A 24,513-nucleotide genomic window follows, 5' to 3' on the forward strand; every position below is an offset into this window, starting at 1 on the left:
ATATAGAAAACACCCCGTTTCTGTAGTCGCTTGTTACTTCCTAATCTCTGGACAGAGGCCCTTGGCCTGGAACATGCCGGCTGCAGCTCTGGCTGTGTGGGGTGGTGGAGTTGGGCAGCCAGCAGCCCCAACCCTGCAGCACCCCCAGGCCTCTCTCTCGTTTGCTCCGTGGGGCTCTGCAGAGCCTTGCTAACAGCCTGCGATTGCAACTCAGTCAAGGCCCTCTTCAGGGTAGCTCTGGCTTCATTAACTGAGCAAGGATTAACCATATTAAGATCCTAATTAGTTGGACTGTGTGTCTAACACCGTGCAGCATCAGTAGCAGTGGGATTGCTTTTCTGGCCGCGTGGGAGGGTATGGATGGGACGAAGGGCTTTGGCTGCACGCACTGTTTCAGCCACAGCCAGGAGCTTGGCTGTGCCACGAAAGCTTCTGTGACAGGTCCTGTCCTGCTCGCTGAGACACGGGTTGTCAGGAGCTAGCAGCACTTGGCTGCTGGCTTTGCTTGCTTAATCTCTGGTGACAGGGATGTCCAGGCAAGGTGGACGCTGGGTAATTCAGGGCCTTGAGAGATAATTTGAAACCCTCTTGTCTTCTCTCCAAAACCCAGTAGGGGGAAGTGCTTGTGTTTTGCTCGCTCAGCTGATGTGATGGATGTCTCCTCTTTCCCCAGTTCCTGTGGAGCCGTGTGTGAGACGCTGCAGCCATGTCTGACTTTGTTGAAAGTGAAGCAGAGGAGTCGGAGGAGGAGTACAACCAGGATGGGGAGGTTGTGCCCAGAGTAACCAAGAAGTTTGTAGAGGAAGATGAAGATGGTGAGTCTGCCTGTCTGTTCCGAGTTTGCTGAATTGTCTGTGCGCCTCGCTGCTCTATTTTACATTCCATGACTCTGCAGATGGAGGAATAACTGCACTATAATAGCATGGCCATCTGTAGTCGATAATCTCAGCTGTTTAAATGCTTCCCTTCCTCAAAGTGCTTAGGTGGTTTTTTATATTTGGCAATAGAAAACACACTGCTTCATCCCCGTGAGGCTTGCAGTCACACAATTTGATAGTAAACCGTAAAAGCAGAGGAATTTTCCCAGTGTGACCACTCCACCTGTTCCCTCTGCAGAGAGAGCGTGAGACCACGAGACAAGAAGTGGGGTTCTGTCATGAGCAGCCAGCTGGGTTCTGTGCCAGTAAAAGCGTTCAGTGAAAACTCTGTGTGGATAGTGTGAAGGAAGATGCTGTTTGCACAGAGCTGAGAAGGAGTCTCAGCAGATAACCAATGAGTAAAATGTCTAACACTCGCTGCTCTCCACCCCAGATGAGGAAGAGGAGGAGATGAATCTTGATGATCAAGATGAGCAGGGGAACCTGAAAGGATTCATTAATGATGATGATGATGAGGAAGAGGAGGAAGAAGCTAGTGACTCTGGAGACTCTGAGGACGATGTTGGTCACAAAAAGAGAAAGCGCAGTAAGTTTTAAGATGATTGTTCATAGCAGGCCACAGCATAATGCTCTCATACTGCCCTGCCAGAGAGCAGAGCTCTCCCTCTGCCCTGGGCCTCTGCATGGGCTGGGGAAGCTATACCCTTCTCACTGGTTGATCCATTCGCAGATTAGTAAAGGGAGAGTGTAACTCATTTCTGCTTTCTTCTGTTAGCTTTTGATGACCGCCTGGAGGATGATGATTTTGACCTCATTGAAGAGAACTTGGGCGTTAAAGTCAAAAGAGTGAGTTGTGTTCCCATGCTGTTGTTAATGGTGTGGTGTATCTTAGCACGAAGGAGGGTGGGCTCCTGCCTGGAGTGAGCAAGTGGTTTCTCTGCTCCTCACCTCTTGGAAAGGCAGAGCCTAATCTTGTGCTTGAAGGAAGCAGGATCTCTCCCTGCCCAGGCAACTCGTTTCCTAGTTTGCAGAACACTTTCTTCTGGTTCCTAAAGTCTGCTGTACTCCTCCCTTCCCACCTCTGCAAGACAGTCTGAGAGGAGCCCATCTTCCAATAACTTTCTGCTGCATGGCACTAACCTCAAAGTCAGCGCAGGTTGTTATGGGCTCTAAAGCTCCTTCCGTAATGCTCACTAGAGGCCCATCAAGCCAGGCTAAGACTGACAGCATGGAAGCAACACAGGCCTGGGTGCAGCACAGTCCTCAGCAGGCAGTTACGTTGTGTACTCACTGGGCCCCGTGAACACCTGCAGCACAGATCCCGTGGGGGTGGCTCTTCTCCCTGTGTGCTCCCTCGCAGGTGCCTGCAGAGGAAGCACAGTTCTGGCCTGGCAAAGACCACGCTGAGCTTGAGTGTCTGTGCCAGGAATTATGTGCGCTAACAAGCCTGTTTGCTTGCAGCAAAAATTCAGGCGTGTGCGAAAAATGTCTGATGATGAGGATGACGAGGAGGAAGACTATGGAAAGGAAGAACATGAGAAGGAAGCCATTGCTGAAGAAATCTTTCAGGATGGGGAAGGCGAGGAAGGAGGGGAAGCTGTTGAAGCTCCTGTTGCTCCACCAGAAGAGGAAGAGGAGGAGGAGGAAGATGAATCTGGTGAGTATGGATGGTCAGTTACATCCAAGGTTTGTCCTAGGATTAAAGCACAGGAACCAAGTTAAGACTTTCTCCGAGCTAGAAGTAACCAAAGGCTGTAACCGCCCTGTCGTGGTAAAGCTCTTGCTGGTCTGATTAGTCCAGTCTTTAGATTTAGATGTTTCTGGGTGGCAGGTTTAGTTTGTCTGTCTAAACCGCTTTGTCCAGAAGCACATTATGTGTGCTGAGGTGTTGAACCGTCTTATCTAAGCTGCCTCCAAAATGGAAATGCTTCAAAGGAAGGAAGTCAAGGCACTTCTCAGTACGTAATAGCACAGTGCATCCCTGCCCTGCTTCTCCCCTTCAGCATCAGCCCATCACCACTGCTGGTACCATACTGAAAGAGTTTCAGGAATCCTTTGTCTACTGTCCAAAGCAGCAAGGCCTTTTCTGACTGCATTTTCAGTGCACTGAACTGCAGATAGTTGCCAGATGGCTTTGCCTGTGTTTGGAAGTTCGTTCTAGCTTGTTATTGTGGTTCAGACTCCTGGAATGTCTGAGGTTGGTGTGGGAGATGCTGTGGGTAGCTGGGCAGACTGACAGCCAGCGGCAGCCCAGGTCTGTGGTGGAGGCTCATAGCTGCACTGGCTGAGCTGAGCTTTGTCAGAGGTACCAGTTGAATATGCAAATGTACTGACCAGTAAATTACTTCTTGATGTCCAGACATTGATGACTTCATTGTGGATGACGATGGACAACCTCTGAAGAAGCCAAAATGGCGAAAGAAGCTGCCTGGATACACAGATGCGTAAGTATTGATTGGAAATTGGCCTGGAGCCTCAAAAACAGTCCTCAGCTTACTTGATTCTTGCAACTGCAGAGTGATTCAGCTTGTGGTTGGATACCGCTGGTCTCTTTCCCCAAAGGAACCTGGTAAATTTAAACATGGGACTTTAACTCTGTGATTTCTTAAATGTCTGACTCCTTCCTTTCTCCCCTGGATTTTTAACAGGGATACCAAAACCAGTCCCTTAAGAGAAGTATTTGCATGTAAAGCTCAGACTTATGTACCTATCTGTGATTTTTTAGCCTAGATGCAAAAGTAAAGCTTAGACTTAGGTTCTCTGGCCTCCTCTGTGTGGCTAGAAAAATGTTCTGTGAACTGCATCGTGGGGCTGAACAATAGTTTTTGCCTTCCAGTGCTTTACAGGAAGCTCAGGAAATCTTTGGTGTGGACTTTGACTATGATGAGTTTGAGAAGTACAATGAGTACGATGAGGAGATGGAGGAGGAATACGAGTATGAGGATGAAGAAGCCGAAGGGGAGACCCGTGTACGACCCAAAAAAACTGCCAAAAAGCGTGTCAGTCGCCGTAGCATCTTTGAGATGTACGAGCCCAGTGAGCTGGAAAGCAGTCACCTAACAGACCAGGACAATGAGATCCGCATGACAGACATGCCCGAGAGGTTCCAGGTGAGGGAAGAGGGGCAGGTATGCAGGCAGAAATCATTTCAGCTCCCACCGAGCACAGCAGGCCTGGGACCTGCAGGCCAGCTTTCTCAACTGGCTGCTGGCTGGATTTTGGCATATGTTTTTTTTTCCCCTCTTTGAAGATCCCATCTGGCAAATGTATAGGTTAAAACTCCACATTCGAGCACAGCGGTGGCATTGTGAACTGCTCTGGCTGTGCAAGCCCGGTTTTAGCACGGGTCTAGTTTCTCTTTTGGCCACTGGGTGCCAGTGTTGCACTCCTGGGAGTGGTGCAGGGCTTGTGCTCTACTGAGATGTCCTTTATGCTAAATGCTGTTGGTAATCCCATCAGTTGTATCTCTGGATAGCAAGAGCGAAGCTGCAGTGCTGGAGAAGGTTTGCTAGGGCTTTCTAGCCTACCTGTGTGCCAGCCAACATGTAACTGTTCTGTACAAGGTGTTTCTGGGATGCACTTTGATCTGAGCGATTGGGATTTACACCACTCTCACTGTGGAGTCCTGTTTGTGCAGCTAGGAATCATTCTGATATCTCATATTTTGGTCCTGATTTTGCCCTGTAATCAGGTTTTCTCTGAACAGTCCATGCTCTTTTATCTCCCTTAAGTGTATGTTAATGTAATTCTGTGCAGAGGCTTGTTACCCTCCTTTGTAAAATGGGAAATCTGAAGCTGCCAGCTTTTCAGAAGGACCTTTTTTCCCATGCCAGTGTGCACAACACAAGGGAACGCTGTGTGTAATGTCTTCTGGCCATACATGGCCTGTTCAGACATTCTGTTGTCTTCACGGATGTCAGTGATGATTAGAGCAGGCCTTCTGAGAGAGAATTGTCTGGGGCTAAATGCTCAGAGAGGGTTTGGAGCTGCTTTATGTTCTGTTATTCTATGGCTGTAGCAAGAAAAGTGGTAACAAGCCTAGAACAGGCACAGATAGATGGGAACAGAGGATGTAGCTGCAGAGGGTTTGGGAGGCTGGTAGGAAGTGGGGGTACCCTGACTTGATCATCATGGAAGATTTCATACCATTGCAGGCCTTTCCATCAGCCTTTGATGGAATTGTTAGCTGCCTTTACCTTAGTGTAAAGCTGGTGCAGGTTTCCTGTGTGCTCAGAGAATGCAGACATTGAAGTGCTATCCTCAGCAAAGGCCTGTGGGTGTGGGATGTACTGAGACCCCATAAGCAACCTGCAGCTCAAAACAATAATTTCTAGGCTTCTTGAAGACGTGGTGGCGCAAGCCCTGGTCTTGCACATGCCTCTGCTCATCCTCTTGTCTTTTCACAGTTGCGGTCCATCCCGGTGAAGAGCGCTGAAGATGATGAGCTGGAGGAAGAAGCTGACTGGATTTACAGGAACGCATTTGCGACACCCACCATCTCTTTGCAGGTAAAGGACTATGCCTGGGACTTCTGTCCTAAGAGGGCTTGAAGGTGCTGCAGATTTCCAGCCAGGAGACATTGTTCTAGGAGTCTGCTCAGAGGAATGTGTTGCCCAATATACCTTTCTTTCTGGTTTTCTGATTTTTGAGCAGGTCATTTAACATACACGTCTTCATTTTTGAATCCATAAAACAGGGCAAAAAGGAACACCAGAGAAGCTGCAAGAATAATTGTCAAGAATGATTGAAAGATCTCTAAGCCACTGTGCACTCAAGGCTAAACTAGTATTAGCCATGATTTGCTTTTAATCGTCACTTATCATAGCCAGGTGCTGCTTCTCCATTTTCCTTTAAGCCAGTCAGGGCTAGGATGCTTTTCTGTGGTCTAAAATCAGAGTGTGTACCTAAGCCTGCGTCCCAGCTAACAAACTGATCACCGTTCTCCAGCTTTAGCCTGGGCTGGTATTTTAGGGGGTCAGCTCAGGAGCACAACACTGTGTTTCTCCTTTTTAGGAAAGTTCTGACTACCTCGACCGTGGACAAGCCAGCAGCAGCTTCAGCCGCAAGGGACCCAGCACCATCCAGAAGATTAAAGAAGCCCTGAATTTCATGAGAAATCAACATTTTGAGGTAGTTCACAACTCGGATTCATTGCCAAGTATAAGGTGTGAGTTGCTGTCTCCTTATCCAGGATTAGCAGAGGGGCTGCTTGGAAGAATTTAGAGCTGCAAGCTAGAAGGGGCTGAGATCCCATACCTGGGTGCCTCTCCTGTGATAAAATGATGCTTCTTTGGAAAGTGCAGCTCATCTCACATGAGCTGTGGCAATGCAGATTTTTAAGGCCTGTTTGATGGGGCTGCTATCGTTGTTTTTCCCTGATGCTGGACAAATGGATGCCAAATGAGATGGAGGAATTTCAGAGTATCCTGAGCCTTGCTTGGTCCATTCAATCTATTCTCTGAGGTGTTGCCTGATGTTGCAGAAGCTCTTTGGTCTACGTGATGTATTCCTTGGTGGAGTGGTCTCAAGAGCCAGGGTGTGGCTTGGTACATCTGCCGCACTGCTGCCGCATTAGCTTGTTCTCCCACACAGAACAGAAGCATTCTCTGGACTCCTGGCTGCCAGGAACAGCCCGGTCTCCTGCTTAGTGGTGATGAGTCTTATTTCTGACCCAGGTCCCATTCATCGCCTTCTACAGAAAGGAGTATGTGGAGCCGGAGCTGCACATCAACGACCTGTGGAGGGTCTGGCAGTGGGATGAGAAGGTGAGGAGTGTGTTCACGGCTTGTCGTCCCACCAAAATTTAGCATGTCTTCTCACCTAGCCTGGTACTTTCAGCAGATTTTGTTTTGGCCATGGAAACCTTGTGTGCTTTTTTTACCCATGCTTTTTTTGCATGTTTGCTATCATGTGGTGATAAAGGGTTATCTGACAAAAGAGGATTCAAAACAGTCCTTCCCCTTTACCGAGTTTTTGTGTAGTGACCTTTCCTGCAAGGAGTGCAGATTTCTACTATCAGGTAGATCCAAGCTTTTATTTATTTTTTTTCCTGTTAATATAATCCATCTCTGAGATGAGACATGCCATGTGTGTTACATCTGGGCTTAGCTGTGGATGAAGACTTTGATGATTATTTTTAAATGACAAATATCCCAAGGTCCTGGGAGCCCCTGTTTGGGAAGGGAGGAGACAGATGTAACACACAGCTATGGTGCATTTCACTGGAAATCTTTGTTCTCTTATTAGTGGACCCAGCTGAAGATCCGCAAGCAGAACCTGACACGTCTGTTTGAGAAGATGCAGGCCTATCAGTACGAACAAATCTCTGCTGACCCAGACAAGCCCTTGGCAGATGGAATAAGGGCCCTGGATACTACTGACATGGAGAGGTACGGTGCCGTGACTTTCTCATATTCATTCCAAAACGACTTAAAATGTGCATTAACTTGCACAAACAGCACAGGCTCTTTGGCCACTGCAGTGCATTGACTTTAGCCTCCCCACAAAACCAGTAATGAGAAATATTTAAAACTGTTTTGGAAGATGAGCCCAAGCGCTCCTTCTGCCTGACCTGTACCAGAGCAGGTTCCTTGAGTGCTCTGACCACGGCTTAACTGCAAGCAGGGTGTAACGTGCTGGCTTTGCATGCCGTAGGCTGAAGGACGTGCAGTCCATGGACGAGCTGAAGGACGTGTATAATCACTTCCTGCTGTACTATGGGCGAGACATCCCCAAGATGCAGAATGCTGCCAAGGCTGCTCGAAAGAAGCAAAAGCGTATCCGAGAGGATGGTGAAGAGGAGGAAGGTTTGTCCCCAGATTTGATAGTCTCCTAATTGTGGGCTGGTTGAAGATCCTGGTTCAAAAGAATAGTAAGAAAGTCTGTTGAAAAGCCCATGTGTTTGCACAGAGCATCTCTGCTCTTCACTTCTATCTCAAGTCAGTCCCAGGTCTTCCAGGTAACTCTGAAAATTTTTAAAGCTTGCCACAGAAGGTGCTGCTTTCTGATGGACTGAATACCACCCCTCATGGCAGGGGCCAAAGCAAGGATCAGCCACCTTGATGTATTTTTTTAGTGTGCAACCCAGAGATACTGCTATTAAAACTGCAAAAGAGGGAAATAGACAGCGTTTTCAGGGTGTTTTTCTAACCCTGAATAATTTTAAGGCTACTGTGACCTTTGAGATGCATTTGTGAAGTTTAGGGACTCTGTTGCACACTGTAGGTTGTGTTTAATCCCTTGCTGTGCTTCTGACACACTGCAGCTGTCTGGATGCCTCTGTAAAGAGGCCTTGCTAAACATATCCTTCCCATAGGTGAAGGGGAGGACGCAGAAGACGATGAGCAGAAAGGGCCTGAGCTGAAGCAGGCTTCCCGTCGGGATATGTACACCATCTGTCAGACAGCTGGGCTGGGTAAGGACTGTGCTCTGTCATGCTGAGCTTGCCATGGCCTAGATGCATGCTGTTCTGAGTGGTGGGGCTTACCTGTAGAGAGAGGACTGATAGTTTTCCCCAGTATAATCTACAGTACCCTTGTCCTCATCATTTTTGTGTTTTTGTTGTTGGTTGGTTTTTTTTTACCAGATGGCCTAGCTAAGAAGTTTGGTCTGACACCTGAGCAGTTTGGAGAGAATCTCCGAGACAGTTACCAGCGTCACGAGACAGAGCAGTTCCCTGCAGAGCCCCTGGAGCTAGCCAAGGATTATGTGTGTAGGTCAGTGGCGGGGGATCTTCATGGAAGTCCTGGAGATGTGACACAAAGGAGGGGATCTGGGGCCATTCTCAAGTCCTAAGCCTGTGTGTTGCCTTTTTGCTTTTAGTCAGTTCTCAAGCCCTGAAGCTGTGCTGGAAGGAGCCCGGTACATGGTGGCTTTGCAGATAGCCAGGGAGCCTTTGGTCAGGCAGGTTCTGAGACAGACTTTCCAAGAAAGAGCTAAAATCAACATTTCACCAACCAAAAAGGGGAAGAAGGTAAGGAAGGGAGGTCTGACTCTGTGGGTCAGTTCAGGGAAGGATCTAAATAACATACAAATGGTCATTTTTGCATCTGAAGACTTCTCCCATGTCAGTGGCAACTCTGAATAAATCTCAGAGCAGCATGTGAGCTGGACTGTTGCAGAGGCCAGCTCAGCAGCATGCTGCATTTTTAGTCTTGGCATTTCATCAGACCCAATTCTTGCTGTTGAGATGTTGCCTTCAATTAGTGGAGCAGTCTCTGTTTCTCTGGGACTGGGAACAAATTCCACTGTGTCCTGCTGGGGAAGGAAATGCAGACTGGCAGGCATAGGGGTGAGGGGATATTGAATAAAAACCATTGTCTGCTACTGTATACAGAAGGGTCTTTCTTCATGAATGCCCTACATGCATGCTGATTGTCTCTCCTCTCTCCTAGGATATTGATGAAGCCCACTATTCCTATTCCTTTAAATACTTGAAAAACAAGCCTGTGAAGGAGCTGCGAGATGACCAGTTCCTAAAAATGAGCCTGGCAGAGGAAGAGGGACTGCTCACTATAGATATCAGCATTGACATGAAAGGAGTGGAGGGGTGAGTCCTCACTGACTGTGCCACCCATGCTTTGGCAAACCTCATTCATCCAGTGCTGCCGTGCTGTTAGAGCTCCTCTCTATCCCAAACTCCTCCTGGAAGTCATGGTCCGGTGGTTTCCTGCACCTTAAAGTCAAGCAGCCTCTCAAGGTCTTGCTTTTTTCTTCATCTTAGTGAAAACTTTAGCAGACAGATGTCTTCTTCATTTGAAGGCAAACTCTAAAGCCTTCAGGATTTTTGTGAAAGATGATGCTTGTTTCCCAGCCACCCTCACGGTGTTTTCCTTGGTTCCTTCCCTGCACATCTAAGTAGCCACCTGTGATATGGGTGTGCTAGAGTGGCTGTGGGCTGCCCGGTGTTGCACTGATCAGCCCTCTTTGTGCTGCCAGCACAGCGTTCAGCTGCCATCTGTCTGGCAGCATAGCTTCTGCAGCTAAAGGGGTGTTTGATGGGAGGATTGGCTCTTCCCTAAATTTTCCAGGCAGCTCCCTGAATTTGAGGTGCTGCTATCACATCCCTGTGCAGGAATCTGCCAGTGGTGGTCTCAGTGCAGGGGTTTGGAGCCCTTCTGTATCTCCTCCTCTCGTTTCTTGCAGTTACGGTAGTGACCAGACATACTTTGAGGAAATCAAACAGTTCTACTATCGGGATGAGTTCAGCCACCAGGTGCAAGAGTGGAATCGGCAGCGGACGATGGCCATCGAGCGATCTCTCAACCAGTTCCTCTATGTGCAGATGGCTAAAGAGTTGAAGAACAAGCTGTTGGTGGAGGCCAAGGAGTATGTCCTCAAGGTGAGATGGGGGACGGGTGGGTTTGAGTCAGAGCTGGGGTTACAAATGCTAACAGTCCTGCAGCGTGCTGAGGACGGCTGCTGACAGGCCATATACACGTGCTTGGGGAGGAGGAGGAGGCAGGCAGGGGCCTGAATCTGGTTCTTTCCCAAGAGTGGAGAGAAAAGCAGGTATCTCAGTGGGAGGGAAGATGGGCTCCATGGTACTGGAGAGCTGGTCCCAATCCTGGTGGAATATATGGTCTTGCTGCCTTGAGCAGTCCATGACCTGTCTGGAGGAGGGCTGTGCCAAAGTACCTGCAAGTGGATTTTTCTCACTCCTCTCTCCCCTTCTCTGTTCTACTAGGCTTGCAGCCGGAAACTGTACAACTGGCTGAAAGTAGCTTCATACCGTCCTGATCAGCAAGTGGAGGAGGACGATGATTTCATGGATGAAAACCAAGGAAAGGGGATTCGGGTGCTAGGCATTGCGTTTTCCTCAGCCAGGTAGGAGGAAAGGAATTGCTTCTGGATCCATGCACAGCTTTAGCAGTCCTCCATGTCTGAGTGATCTCTGTTTTGCAGGGACCACCCTGTGTTTTGCGCCCTTGTTAATGGAGAAGGTGAAGTTACAGACTTCCTCCGATTGCCTCATTTCACAAAGAGGAGGAACGCCTGGCGTGAGGAAGAGCGGGAGAAGAAGGTGAGCCTTAGTGCAGGGATTGTCGAGATGAATGTCTGCACATTTGGTTTTGGGACTGTGCGATCCACTGTGGGCTGGAGAGGAATAGTCAGTCTGGAGACAACTCAGGTCTTGTCACTCTGGCACTCAAGAACACTGCCTTTTTGCCACCCTGTAATTATTCTGGCAGAACAGCTGCTTCCAGTTAGGTTCCAATTCATCTCTTCTGTGCCTCTTAGAGCGAGTGGCAGGGCCTTGACTTTCTTGACTTCTGCTGGTTGGGGATTTGTGAGCTGCTCTGGTCACAGCTACAGAATTTCTCCCCTTTCCCTGATCACATTATAATAGTTGAGAGACTGTGGGACATACTGGAGCTTGGGGCAAGCTTTTGACTTCCATTCCCTACTTGCACAGATTTCCTGTAACACTAGAGCATGATGCCATCAGTCTTTTCTCTGCAGAACTTTCCTGTTTGTCTTTACAGTGTGTCAGGAGCCGCAAGGCCAGCCTGCGGAAAAGCCATGTTCATGTCAGGGTGGCAGATCAGGGTGGCAGTGGGGGAGGATTTGCCCTGTGAAATGGGAACCCAGTACTGGTAGCTAGCTCAGTACAGAAACCGTCTAGCTTTTCTGCTCTGACCTGTCTCATTTTCCTTTCCAGGCCCAGGATATTGAAACCTTGAAAAAATTCCTCCTGAACAAGAAGCCTCATGTGGTGACAATTGCAGGCGAGAACAGGTCAGTCTTTGTGTTCCTTCTACTTCCCAGTCTCTTCGCAGTCCTTTCCTCATGCCTGTCCACATTTCACTGTTTCTGTCCGTAGCGTGAGGTGACCTGTTGGGGTTCTCTCCCTAAGTGGTTCCAGGACCCAGCTTTGTGCTCTCCCCTCAATCCCCTTGGCCGTCTCTCCCTAGGGATGCTCAGATGCTGATGGAGGATGTAAAGAGAATTGTTCATGAGCTGGATCAAGGGCAGCAGCTGTCCTCTATTGGAGTGGAGCTGGTGGACAATGAACTGGCCATTCTCTACATGAACAGCAAGAAGTCTGAGGTGAGCCTTCTAAGCTATCCCTTAGTCTTTTGCTCATTCATGCTGTCTCATTCTCCATTTGTTGTGCTGGCCCTGGCTTGTCATCCACTGCCTCATGTGATCCATTTAGACAGTGACGTACTGGTCTTTGGATCAAGGCAAAACCTCTTATTTAGGCTTCCCTGAAAAGATCAGCACCAGCAGTTGTACAAAGTAGATACTGATGTAGTCTGAAGTGAATCTTGCTCAGCTGGGTGAATGAGGTTGTTTCATTCCTTGTTGCAGCAGAGCTCCTGGGAGCCATTGACCTCAGCTTTCTTTCCCCTGAGCACCAAATGCTTCCCTTGTTCCAATCCCTGTCTGATGTGTCTTTGCTACTTGTCCTACGACGTGTGAAAACACTGTTAGGGTTTTCCCTGATTCTCTGGCCTCTTGCAGAATGAGTTCCGGGATTACCCACCTCTGCTGCGTCAAGCCGTCTCCCTTGCTCGTCGCATTCAGGACCCCCTCATAGAGTTTGCCCAGGTCTGCAGCTCCGATGAGGATATTCTCTGCCTGAAACTCCATCCTCTGCAGGTAACTTTTCTTTGTGAGATCCTTGGGCAAGGAAGATCCTTCTCTGCAAGAGAAAGTGGCCTGGGGGGTCTGGGACAGTTTGCTGTCTAGGAAAAGTATTCCAAGATGAACTGGTGCAAGTTCTGCCTGGTCTGCGCCATATTCAGGGTAGATGGCGCCTTTTTTTTACCTCCTTTAGCTCATCTGCCTCCTTGCTTTTAGGCTGTTCTCAGGGGTAACTGTGAAGTGCAGTACAGCTCCTGAGAGCCAGTGTGTTGCGTTTGGCTCAGCTCGCTTATAGCAAAGTGTTGCAAGCATCTCTGTGCGAGGCCGACACCTCTCCTTTCTTTCAGGAACATGTGGTGAAGGAGGAACTGCTGAATGCCCTCTACTGCGAATTCATAAACCGTGTGAATGAGGTGGGAGTGGATGTCAATCGGGCGATTGCTCACCCTCACAGCCAGGCTTTGCTGCAGTATGTGTGTGGCCTGGGACCACGCAAAGGCACTCATCTGCTAAAGGTAAGGAGGCCTCTGTCCCTGCCTACAAAAACAATGCACTGGCAATAATGTGCGAGTTGGCCTGACGGCAGTGCTGTCAGGAGATGAGTCAGGGCCCCATGTGCCAGATGCAGCTGACAGCTCCGTTGACACGTGTTTTAGTATGTGTTATCTCCCTGCGCCTAACCCCGAGGCTGTGCATGGACTCACGTCCTTGATAAACCCGAGTGGCTCAGCAGATCTGTCAATCCTAGCTAGCTCCTGAACCCTCAGGAACAGATGCACTCTTACAATATCAAGACGCCCCCATACTGTAGAAAACACAAGGCAAAAAGCCAACGCTTTTCCTGAGAGTTGGAGCTATTCCATGTGAAGTCATCTTCTTTCATACAACGTTGAGACACAAGCAGGGGGCAACAATTTATGGATTGTGATGGGCTTGATTGTCAGATGCTTTGAACGCTGCTGCGTCCAGTGTGAGTCCTCTGCTTTTCCTGGAGAACCCTTGTGTTTGAGTGGCAAGGTTTATGCTGTTACCTCTCTCTCCAGATCTTAAAACAAAACAACACACGTCTGGAGAACAGGACCCAGCTGGTTACGATGTGTCACATGGGACCCAAGGTGTTTATCAACTGCGCTGGCTTCATCAAAATTGACACAGCGTCGCTGGGCGACAGGTGGGTATTGGGCTGCATTCCGTGTCGTACAGGGTGTGGAGTTAGCACGAGCAACAGGCTGAAGCAGTCTTGTTCCGTGGAGTCCATGTTCCCAGGAGTTTCTGTGTGGCCCCTCTGATCACTGGCCAAGTTCAGCTATTACTGGTTATTAATCTCATTCTTAAGGGCAGCTAAACTTGTACAGCAATATGAGCTGCAGAACATTAATTATATAGCTTACTATGGTTTGAAAGACTCTTTGTGGTCAAGAGGAACTACACTGAAAACAGTTGTTCCCTAACATAGTCATCATGCATGACCATCAGTAACCCATGTGCACTTTTGCTTAGTTTCTGCCTTGTCCTACCATCAGTATTTTATTTTTCTCAAGTTTCAAACTTGAGGCATAACTTGTCAATTTAGCTTCCTCTTAAACTAGTAGCAACACTTTGTAGAGCATCAGGTTACTGGTAACTAAATGAGATGTATTTGGAGGACAGCAGTAACCTAGTTTCTAAATCTCTGCCTTTTGCACGGAAGGGTCACTTGTTGGAGACGTGCTTTCTCTGGGGCTGGCACAGTGTCCTTTTTGCCTTTGAAAAGTAGTCTGAGAAAGGACACCTGGCTGGATCCTTACGCTGAGTGATCCAACCCTGCTAGGTCCCTGATTCTTGCAGGATACAAGTCCCAGAGATGCAGGGGGCAAAGTGTAGCCTCATCCAAACAGCTTGATGCAGATGGCTGCACTGCCAGTTGGCAACACTTAAATTGTTTGAGGAGAGAAACTGTAGAAAGCTGTGTGCTCATAGAGCAGCTGTAGTACACAGAGTGATCCAATCTACCTAGCATCCAAAATGCCTGGCTGTTTCTTTGCAGCGCGGGAGCTGCAGACTGGAATTTGTCATGTCTTGCCTTGCCTCCTGTTGATAGAGCAATGAAGAATTCATTGTGTCCTTTTTAGAGGAGTTTGTTCCATGGAGAGCAGCGGTGGCAAAGCAGCCACGCAGCCAATCGCGTGCGTTAGTATTGAGCTGAAGGAGGAGACGCTGGAACCTTGCAGAGTCCTTATCTGAACGTTGCTTTGGTTTTATTTCAGTACTGATTCCTACATCGAAGTCCTAGATGGGTCTAGGGTCCATCCTGAAACCTATGAATGGGCAAGAAAAATGGCAGTGGATGCCTTAGAATACGACGAGTCGGCAGAGGACGCTAATCCCGCAGGAGCTCTAGAGGAGATCTTGGAAAACCCCGAGCGTCTGAAAGACCTGGATCTCGATGCCTTTGCTGAAGAACTGGAAAGACAGGTGGAGTGGGCGTTCCTGGTGCTGAGAAACAGGGGGGTAGCTCTACTGCCCAGCTCAGTTTCTTATGTTTTATAGCTGGTGACCCTTATCCTTTTTAGGAGCTGAGCGTTGAGCTGTTGCCGTTGTAAAATGTATAAACAGCCGTGATGAGTATTCAGTGTCTGACAATGGCATGTAGTAAAAGCTTACAGGAAGTACATTTGGGGCAGAGGGGAAAGGAGGCAGGAGACAGTGATTAGACTGTTTAAGCTGTTTTCCCTGAAATTATCTTTACTTTTTTCTGAATGTATTAGTACTTTTGACCTCAACATCCTGTGACTGAGCTCCACGGTTTGACGGTACCCTGCGCATTCCTCTTTTTAACATTTGCTGTTTGATAAGTTCCTTGAGTTCTTTCCTAACATATACTGGATTCCCTACCCACCTCCTTCCTGCTGCTCATGGCTTTTTAACCTTTGAATGCCACACAGGGCTACGGTGACAAGCATATCACTTTATATGACATTCGAGCTGAACTAAGCTGCAGGTACAAGGACCTGAGAACCCCATACCGTTCTCCAAACACAGAAGAGGTCTTCAATATGCTGACCAAAGAAACTCCAGAGACTTTTTATATAGGTACATCCCTGTTTTCTGTCATCCTAAGTTTACTTAGGATGTGTAAAGGCGCGGGGCAGAGGTGAGCATGATGTTGGGACGGTGCTATGGTTGCATGTATGTGAAGCAGCTTTTCAAGTACCTAGGTAGTCTCCTAACACTTTCATGTACGACTACCTTAGATCGAGGGAACTGCCCAGCCCTGTAGTTGGCTTTCAGTTTTTCATTCTTTCCTTCTCCTCTCCCATCACACCACAGGTAAAATGGTCATCTGCAACGTGACTGGGATAGCCCACAGGCGGCCGCAAGGAGAAAGCTACGACCAGGCAATACGGAACGATGAAACTGGCCTTTGGCAGTGTCCTTTCTGTCAGCAGGATAACTTTCCAGAGCTCAGCGAGGTGGGGCTGCTTCTCCTAATGGGCCTGCTTTTGTCAGGAGTCTGCTGTCGGCAGGCTTCGGCATTTTGTAAGGTTCTTGGGAGATAAGGTATCGGAGCCAAGACTGTGTCTGCAGTGCCCCAGGATCCCAACCTGAATGTGGCCTTTGGCTGCAAATATAATCTGTTCCACTTTTGACTAATTGCCTCAGTATAGATTTGACAGGTCCTTTATGGCTACGTTATGGATTTTGGTGAACTGGGCTAGGAGTGGAATAGACCTGGGGCTAAGCTGACCAGTTCTTCGCAGATACATAAAGCGGGCTTGTTTGTGGTCTAGAATTGTGTTTTACACAGAGAAACTGCCCACAACACTGAGAACAGAAGGTTGTTCTGCCACCTTCTCAGTTTTAAGAACATATCTGGACTCCCTGCTGCTTAATGCAGCTGTACTGTAGGTCTCTTCTAAACACTGCTGAATTCCAGCCTTGGTAATCCGTGACTTTAAAACCCTGTAGTGTTCATTAGAAACCAGCCCTAGCTGCGGGCTTGTGTTCAGGGTCTAAAAATGTTCCGACCTTCCTGGTTGCAAAGCCCCATAAGCTAAGCAGAACCAAAGTAGGAAGATTGCATTACTGGGTAACATTCATTGAAGTCCTCTGTCCCCTGCCCTTCCACATGTCTCTGCTGGCTGCACCAGTTTGCTGACACAGCTTTTAGACTTCTTTGAGTGTGAGCTGCCAGGGCTATTTTGTTTCTGTGCTGAATGACTTTTACTTTTGCCTTGTTCAAGGTTTGGAACCACTTTGACAGCGGTTCCTGCCCAGGTCAGGCCATTGGAGTGAAGACACGTCTGGATAATGGCGTCGCTGGCTTCGTCCCAACAAAATTTCTCAGCGATAAGGTGGTCAAGCGGCCAGAAGAAAGGGTGAAGGTATGAAAGCAGTGGATTTTCACATATCCAGCAAGAGCTGAAGAGCCTGGAGTCAATACCAGATTCAGTTTGGTTAATAACACTGTTCCCTAAATGACTTTTCGAACCTTATTTTCATTTAAGGACTTTTAAATCAGCAGCAGGTTCAGATTCTGGTTAGTGTCCTTCTCCCACGGTGCAAATCTCTCCTGGCAGCTGGTGAGAACCATGTTAATCAGTTAACATGTTGCACTGTGGGAGGATTTATTATAGTCTGGCTAAAGTCTGGGTTTAGGAGACCAGAAGGCATTCTAATGCAGAGCTGCCCTTTGTTTCTGGCTTTCTAAAGAGTTCACAGAACTGCTGTTAGATATGCAAGGGTCACTTCTTTCCTTCTCTCATAGCTTTTTCTTCTGTCTCAATTCATTTGTGGAGGTCATCAGAGTTACTAGTCTTGCTCAGGACAGGGATTGGGGTTCTGAAAGAAACAATCACGTATTTTTATCACATGATAAAATAGAGATTTAACATTTTTGCTGTCTTTTGGAGTCCCCCTGAAGGCTAGCCCATGCAGGTGATGGATAATCCTGTAAGCTCAGAGGTCTCTTAGCATTTCTTTAAAGAGTCATTAACTTCAGCACGGTTAACTGGATTAAGACATTGCAGTTTTTGTGGTGGTCTGTTTCCCATTTTATTAGAGCAGTCCTTTGCGTGTTTTCTGCTCTGTTTCTGAACAGACTTAACTGCTTTCTTACACATCTTGAAATCCAGTTTTGCTGCTCCCATTGTTAAAGATATGTAAAATAGTAAACTTAATTGTCCTCAGCCTCCAGACATGCAGTTTGCTGTGTGGTATGGGGCATAGGTAGTAGACATGCTGGAGAACTGCCCCTTTTTCCTTTTAATCTCTTTCGATTCTAGTCATCTTGGGGATCAGTTGATTTTCGGTTCGTATGGAAGGATCACTTTTAAAGGTTGTATCAGTAGGTGAGGTAATTTGTACCTCCTCATTGGCAGAGTGACCCCACGCAGATTCCTCTGTAGCGCAGGGAGGCTGATGTATCAGCCAAACCTGCTGATCAGCTTTGCCTGCCCCTCTCCTGTAGGTGGGAATGACCGTTCACTGCAGGATTATGAAAATAGACATTGAGAAGTTCAGTGCAGACCTGACCTGCAGGACCTCAGACCTGATGGATAAGAACAATGAGTGGAAACTGCCCAAAGACACCTACTATGACTTTGACTCTGAGGCAGCAGATCACAAACAGGAGGAAGACCTGAAAAGAAAGCAGCAGCGGACAAGTGAGTCTCAATTTTTCTCTCCCTCCTAACGCCAGCCTTCCCAGGGTGCTTCAGGAGAATAAGCACAGTTAGATATATAGTTGCCATAAAGCAGTTCCTCTTGGAAGCCTAAACACTGCGCTTTGTCCCCTAGCGTACATCAAGAGAGTAATTGCTCACCCATCATTCCACAACATTAGCTTCAAGCAAGCAGAGAAGATGATGGAGACCATGGACCAAGGGGATGTGATTATTCGGCCAAGTAGCAAAGGGGAAAACCACCTGACTGTCACCTGGAAGGTGAACGATGGCATTTACCAGCACGTGGATGTCCGAGAAGAGGGCAAGGAGAATGCCTTCAGCCTGGGCTCCACGCTTTGGATTAACACAGAGGTAAGAGCCCTGCAGAGCATGCCTGGAAGGCAGTTGGTGGGGAAGGAGAAGCACCTATTTGGCAGGGACAGGTTGGCACAGCCTTTCTGTCCTTGCAGTTGCTTTCAGGCTGTTGGAGAGTAACTTCCATTGCAGTTCTCCAGATTCTTAGACAATACTCAGCTTGCTTTTGTTTTTTTCTCAAAGCATCCAGCCTTGCTGTGCAGAATGTATGGCTGAGAGCTATATACTAGGATAAGAGTTCCTCATGATGCACCCTAAACACCTCTTTAAATGTGTCTGTTCAAAGGAGTTTGAAGACCTGGATGAAATTGTTGCTCGCTATGTCCAGCCAATGGCTTCTTTTGCCAGAGACCTGTTGAATCACAAATACTACCAGGACTGCAACAGTGGAGACAAGAAGGTGAGCCTGTCCCAGGCTGTGGTAGCTTGTGTGGGAGGTAAAGGAGCATAGTATAAGTTTCTTTGTCTCAGGATAGGTTTTAAACTCTTTGAGTCTGGCATGAGCTGCTGCTGGACTGAGCTCTCTGATTTTTCTCTTGTTTCTTGGGCTTTGCCAGTCACTTCCCAGCTGTAGGTCTCAGGGGATTCTGTCTCGGAGCAGTGGAGTTAGAACATGGGAGTGTGGTGTGTTACAGTGGTGTGCCAGAGCAGCAGAGGGTTGCCCTGCCAGCAGATACCACTGGAGGGAGAGTATTGGCTTTCCGTGACCTGGTGACATTTGTGCACCAACTCTGCACAGAAGCAGTGCTGCTGATGGTCCTTGTTGGATCTCTGGCATCAGGGCTGGGGGAAAAGGGGCTGACAGCAGCATGGAGCGAGATATCTGTAGGCCCTCTGTGTTGCTAAAAATGCAGGCTCTCCTTGAGCATTTCTCTTTCTCTCTCTCACTAATTAGAAGCTGGAAGAGCTGCTGATAAAGACCAAGAAAGAGAAGCCAACATTTATTCCCTACTTTATCAGTGCCTGTAAAGATCTACCTGGCAAATTCCTCTTGGGATATCAGCCTCGAGGCAAACCAAGGTAAGTGAGAGGCAAGCCCAGCATCTGCAGCCGAGTACTGCCAGCACCACACCTCAGCTTATTGCTGCTAGTTTCTCTTCCCGCTGTGCTAGTATCCTCATAACTCATGCCTCCTCTTACCAAGGGTTTGGCTTCCTGGCAGTAGAGGACCCACGTCCAGGAGTAAATCTCGTCCAGGAGTAAATCTCACCCAGGAGGCTCCTGTGTTCCTAACCAGCTGGCTGCCACTAGCAGTACTGCCCTGTGCAGGGGGTGTCACTGGGGTGTAGGCAGTGATTGATGGATTTTTGTAGAGAAAGGCATGGTATTTTGGAGCACTTGTTTGGAAACAAAATGAAGGTGTCTTGGGTAGGTCTGTTCATTATCAGTACAGCCATCACCTGAGTTTGTAGGCCATGCTTGTTCTGGCTGTAACCTGTTGGTGTGGGGTTAGAGTGGCAGGTATGGCTGAGAAGCAGCCTGTCATCTCTTGAGCTCTCCTGCATTCCCTGCTCCTCACAGGATAGAGTACGTGACAGTGACACCAGAAGGATTCCGCTACCGGGGCCAGGTCTTCCCCACCGTCAACGGACTCTTCCGATGGTTTAAGGATCATTATCAGGACCCTGTTCCAGGTGAGCACCCAAAACTTGAGTGCTTCAGCTGTTTGTTTCCTGGGGGTGTCACACATTAGGGACAGTTATTAAAGGACAATTTCATGGTCTTTTCCCTGAAACGTGTCCTAGGATTTTTCTGTATGTGGGAAGTTTCAAAGCAACACTCAAGTGTTTGGTTTCTGTGGACCCACTTCCCAGTGGCTCTCCTGAGAGTTAATCTTTGCCATGCAGCAAAGGCTGGGCTTGTCCTTTTCCTTTCCCTCAGCCTCCCCTGCCATACAATCCTGCACACACCATTCCCTGGGAACATAGCATCTTGCCAGTACAAGTGTTGGCTGCATTTTTTCAAATCCTGAGTTTCAGGCCAATAGCTGCTCTTCTAGGAGAACTAATCTATCTTTCTTGGTTTGTATTTTATACAGGTATTACCCCCAGCAGTAGCAGTCGGACCAGGACTCCAGCTTCCATTAATGCTACTCCAGCTAACATTAACCTGGCAGGTCAGTGCAGGCCTTTCCTGGTTGGAATTGGGACGCGAGCTCCTTCTTTGCTTCGTTTTAACGTGATGGGTCTTTCTTGCAGACCTGACCCGTGCAGTGAACGCTCTACCGCAGAACATGACCTCCCAGATGTTCAGTGCCATCGCTGCTGTGACAGGCCAGGGACAGAACCCAAATGCCACCCCTGCACAGTGGGCATCCAGTCAGTACGGCTACGGAGGCAGCGGAGGCGGCAGCAGCGCGTACCATGTAGGTGACACTTAAGTTTCTGAGAGGAGGGGTTACTCATTGCCTGGGATCATCCAGTCCTAGTTGTGTACCCGTGGTGCTGCACGGAGGAGCCTGGCTGGATTCTTGAACCGATTTTTTTCTCCCCTCCTGTGGCTGAGGAAATGAGGGACGTAACACAGCCCTGCTCCGGGGAGAGTTGAAGCAAGTAGTGAATTGGTCTGGCCCCCAAGGAATGTGGCAGGGTGGAGATGTGGGATCCAGCGGTGAGGGCGCACAGCCTTTTGATTGTGCCCCTGAATTGGCAACGTGAGCTGCCAGTGGAAGAGATTAGCTGTGAAACTATGCGCTGAGTTTGCAGGGCTTTTCAGCTCAGCGTGCTAATCTCCGAGCTGCACCGGCAGGCGAACACCTCAGCCTGACCGAACACCCAGAAACTGCGCAGGGAGTAAGATGGAATTGGAGGGTTTTGGCTCATGCTGAGGGCTTTCCTCGTGTGTGCCGATGTCTACCTCCTCCCAGCCCAGTCTGCCAGCTCCCCAGCTGACACCGAGGCGAAATCTAGCTGCAGGAGGACTGAGGTGCCTGGGTACAAAAAATGCACCCAGCTGTTAGACCTGAGGAAGAAGTGCTGCAAGACAAGGCTTGCAGGGAGGAGTGATCCTCTTTTAGACCACCTTGGGAGGCTTTCACAGAGTTTGGCATGGTAAATGCTGAGCTGGGGATAGGCAGGGACTGCAAATAACCCAATGTATTAATCATCAAGACAATCTGAAGGGAAAAAGGTGGGGAACACCGAGAGGCAAAGAAACTAAACACTCTGTTGGACAAACAGTGAGCCAGCCAGCTCGGGGGGTGGGAGGGAGCCATCTCGGGAGCTGCTATGCCTTCTCCACAGCCCGTGGGGGAAGAATTCATCTGTTCATGCCTGATGCAGGACATCATTTCTGCCAGCTTGCTCCAAGTGTCTCTTGTGTCCATCTCTTGCAGCCCTTACCTTTTCTTGGCTGAAGCATCTCCCCTTGTACCTTGTGTGAGGTGAACAAGGAGGGCAGGTTGTGGTGGTCGTGCTGGCCCAGCACGGGTGGGCAATCAGTGGCTCTCAGGGGAACAAATGTCCTGTGCTCAGCAGGGTGTCGCTCCCTCTGCTCTGCAGCCCCCCATTCCCTGGGCAGTGGTCACTGCAGACCTCTCCTTGCCCAAATGAGGGGCTCCAGCGGGGCTGGGGGTGTGCAGCAAGGGCATGCTCCAGCCTCCTGGGCGAGTAGGGCCGTGCAGAGCGTGCCAGACCTCTGCCCCGCAGCCTAGTGGAGGTTGTCCTCTGTCCCCTAACAGCATCTGCTCTCTGCAGGTCTTCACGACTCCGGCACAGCAGCCGGTGGCCACCCCTCTGATGACCCCCAGTTACTCCTACACTACTCCCAGCCAGCCGATTACAACGCCCCAGTACCAGCTCCAGGCCAACACCACACCCCAGTCTACCCAGTCCCAGACACAGTCACAGCCGTCGTCCAGCTCCAGGCAGAGGCAGCAGCCAAAGTGAGTGGTTCCAGCGCTGGGTGCATGTGTCCGTGTCCCATCTTGATTGCTTTTGTTGATTTTTTTTTTTTGTGTGGAATTTTTCTGGTGGGGTTACCTTGCACCCTCCTGCATGGGTCCCTTGGGGAGGGAGGGCAGGGAAACTCTCCCGCTCACGTGTCTCACCTTCCGCCCGTGTCGTTGCAGGACCAACAGTCACGCTGCCATCGACTGGGGGAAGATGGCCGAGCAGTGGCTCCAGGAGAAGGAGGCCGAACGGAGGAAACAGAAGCAGAGGTTGACTCCTCGCCCATCTCCCAGCCCCATGATCGAGAGCACGCCCATGTCCATCGCTGGGGACGCCACGCCGCTGCTGGATGAGATGGATCGATAGGCTCTGCCGGACCTGACCCCTAACCCCCCCGCCCCCCCCTTCTCTAGGAAGGGGAAGGGAGAATGAACAGTTGAAAACAACTTCCCTTCCCTTTAGCCACATAACTCCTGTTTTATAGGTCGTGAGATGGTGCGAAATGACTCTTGGTGACATGCACCTGAGCGAATGAATAGACTTGGCAGGGCTGGTCTAAATATATATACTATATAAATATAAATATATCATAGGAAGGAACGCTGCAGCAGCCTCTTATGTTCCGGGCCCTGGTTCACCACTTTGGAAGCTTGGCAAAGCAATGCTGAAATCAGAGTCTGCCCTTGTACATGCACAGCAGTCTGCTTTCACCGCAAAGACTAGGAAGCAAACCAAGCTAAAATTGCAGACCACCGGCCTGGAGTGAGCCTGTTTCATTTGGATTCTCCCAAACCCTGACTGTCACTTCTCCTTGTCCTGAGAGTACCAAGCAAGGTCACGGGGATTGTGACAGGCAAACCGGAGTTCTCAGAAAGTTTCTGTTGTTGTTTGCTCTGTGTTTTTGTGTGTAACAGGCTCTGGGGAGTCTGTGCCAGCCCCTAGCTGTGTTCATAGGGATCTAGCACAGCAGCTCTGGGGTTCGGGGTCTTGCTGGAGAGAAATGCAGCTGTCATACCAAAGGCTTGCTCTCTCCTCTGGCTTCTTTTGGAACAATATTTATTTAGTTTTGATTATTTTTGTTGGGTTTTTTGTTGGTTTTTTTTTTTTTAAATCTGGCAGCTTTCCCGAGCGTGAGACAGACACATGGGCTAAAACCCTGCAAAAGGCCTATGTCTCTCTCTGGGAGAGGTACTTGGTGGGCCTTAGAGGGGGGCAGATAACCAACTGGTCATGTCCAAAACAGCCCACTGCAGTATTGCAGAGAGCCCGCCAACGCTGAGAGCCATGTCTGAACTGGAAAGTTCCTGCTGCACACATTTCCCTCTCCCCTGCTTTGTTAGTAAGGATTTTCTATGGAAGCAGAGTCTTTGTTCCTTCCAAGTGCTCCTGGTTAGCCTCCTCTCGCTAGGAAATGAGCAAGAACAGCAGATCTTAAGAAACAAAGGTCTTTTTTGCATCTAAATGCTCCTGAAGAATGGCAGCAACCCGGGAGACAAAGCAAAGCTGTTTCCACAGAGAAATGCAGGTCCTGGCTTCCTCCCTATCCTCTCTGCAGTACTGGGGGGCTGACACAGTCCTGTTCCATCCTTGGCACGGTGCAGGCCAGGCCTGAGGACTGTGTGCCAGGTCCCACAGCTGCCGTGGGTTGCAGGTGTACTAACCTTACGCTATTTTTTTTATTTTATCAAAATCTGTGTGATGGGGAATTTGGGAGCAGCTCCTTACCAGGGATGCGTCAGACCCGTACAGCGGGGCAGGGGCCTAGTTGTGCATTGTTGGCTCTTTTTTGGCTGTCTTTGTTTTTAGTTTTCCCTTACCGTCAATAAAAATTCTACTTTTGGGAAGCTGCCTGCCTGCCACACGTCTGTAGTTCCTGCGGTGACGCTGTGGTTGCCACAAGGACTTTGCACCCATTAGCAGTGCTGGAGGGGGTGCGATGCCTCGCTACAACCCTGCTATTTTCCCCCCCCAGGGCTCTTGTGATCCGCTTATTTCAGGGATTTGGGATTGCACCGCACGCTGCTGTGGGGTTTGCAGGGGGCAGGTGTGCTCTCCCAGCCTTGTGGCAAAACTGGAGACAGCGCTCGGCTGCTGTTGCTCCAGCTTTTTCCAATTCTGGAATTGGATGGGAGAGGG

At 49.1% G+C, this 24,513-nt stretch overlaps 1 protein-coding gene across 1 annotated transcript in view; it reads left to right on the forward strand.

Moving 5' to 3' along the window:
* SUPT6H (SPT6 homolog, histone chaperone and transcription elongation factor) overlaps positions 1-24,223 on the forward strand; it is a 29,674-nt gene extending 5,451 nt beyond the window's left edge. Inside the window, exons 2-37 of the mRNA XM_074844763.1 lie at positions 674-815; positions 1,312-1,464; positions 1,654-1,724; positions 2,340-2,535; positions 3,238-3,322; positions 3,715-3,988; positions 5,285-5,386; positions 5,892-6,008; positions 6,554-6,643; positions 7,125-7,267; positions 7,533-7,684; positions 8,194-8,292; positions 8,464-8,593; positions 8,700-8,850; positions 9,272-9,426; positions 10,023-10,218; positions 10,564-10,703; positions 10,782-10,899; positions 11,539-11,615; positions 11,792-11,927; positions 12,345-12,482; positions 12,815-12,982; positions 13,511-13,638; positions 14,714-14,921; positions 15,392-15,539; positions 15,777-15,919; positions 16,691-16,831; positions 17,917-18,112; positions 18,246-18,484; positions 18,774-18,887; positions 19,383-19,507; positions 20,009-20,121; positions 20,526-20,603; positions 20,686-20,852; positions 22,183-22,370; positions 22,557-24,223. Coding sequence (XP_074700864.1) covers positions 707-815; positions 1,312-1,464; positions 1,654-1,724; positions 2,340-2,535; positions 3,238-3,322; positions 3,715-3,988; positions 5,285-5,386; positions 5,892-6,008; positions 6,554-6,643; positions 7,125-7,267; positions 7,533-7,684; positions 8,194-8,292; positions 8,464-8,593; positions 8,700-8,850; positions 9,272-9,426; positions 10,023-10,218; positions 10,564-10,703; positions 10,782-10,899; positions 11,539-11,615; positions 11,792-11,927; positions 12,345-12,482; positions 12,815-12,982; positions 13,511-13,638; positions 14,714-14,921; positions 15,392-15,539; positions 15,777-15,919; positions 16,691-16,831; positions 17,917-18,112; positions 18,246-18,484; positions 18,774-18,887; positions 19,383-19,507; positions 20,009-20,121; positions 20,526-20,603; positions 20,686-20,852; positions 22,183-22,370; positions 22,557-22,743 — 5,175 coding nt within the window. The 5' untranslated portion in view covers positions 674-706 and the 3' untranslated portion in view covers positions 22,744-24,223. The remainder of the gene's footprint in view (positions 1-673; positions 816-1,311; positions 1,465-1,653; positions 1,725-2,339; positions 2,536-3,237; positions 3,323-3,714; positions 3,989-5,284; positions 5,387-5,891; positions 6,009-6,553; positions 6,644-7,124; positions 7,268-7,532; positions 7,685-8,193; positions 8,293-8,463; positions 8,594-8,699; positions 8,851-9,271; positions 9,427-10,022; positions 10,219-10,563; positions 10,704-10,781; positions 10,900-11,538; positions 11,616-11,791; positions 11,928-12,344; positions 12,483-12,814; positions 12,983-13,510; positions 13,639-14,713; positions 14,922-15,391; positions 15,540-15,776; positions 15,920-16,690; positions 16,832-17,916; positions 18,113-18,245; positions 18,485-18,773; positions 18,888-19,382; positions 19,508-20,008; positions 20,122-20,525; positions 20,604-20,685; positions 20,853-22,182; positions 22,371-22,556) is intronic.
* The last annotated feature ends 290 nt before the right edge of the window (positions 24,224-24,513 follow it).

This window comes from Strix aluco, chromosome 19 (assembly GCF_031877795.1).
Source record: "Strix aluco isolate bStrAlu1 chromosome 19, bStrAlu1.hap1, whole genome shotgun sequence".
NCBI classification, from domain to species: Eukaryota; Metazoa; Chordata; class Aves; order Strigiformes; family Strigidae; genus Strix; species Strix aluco.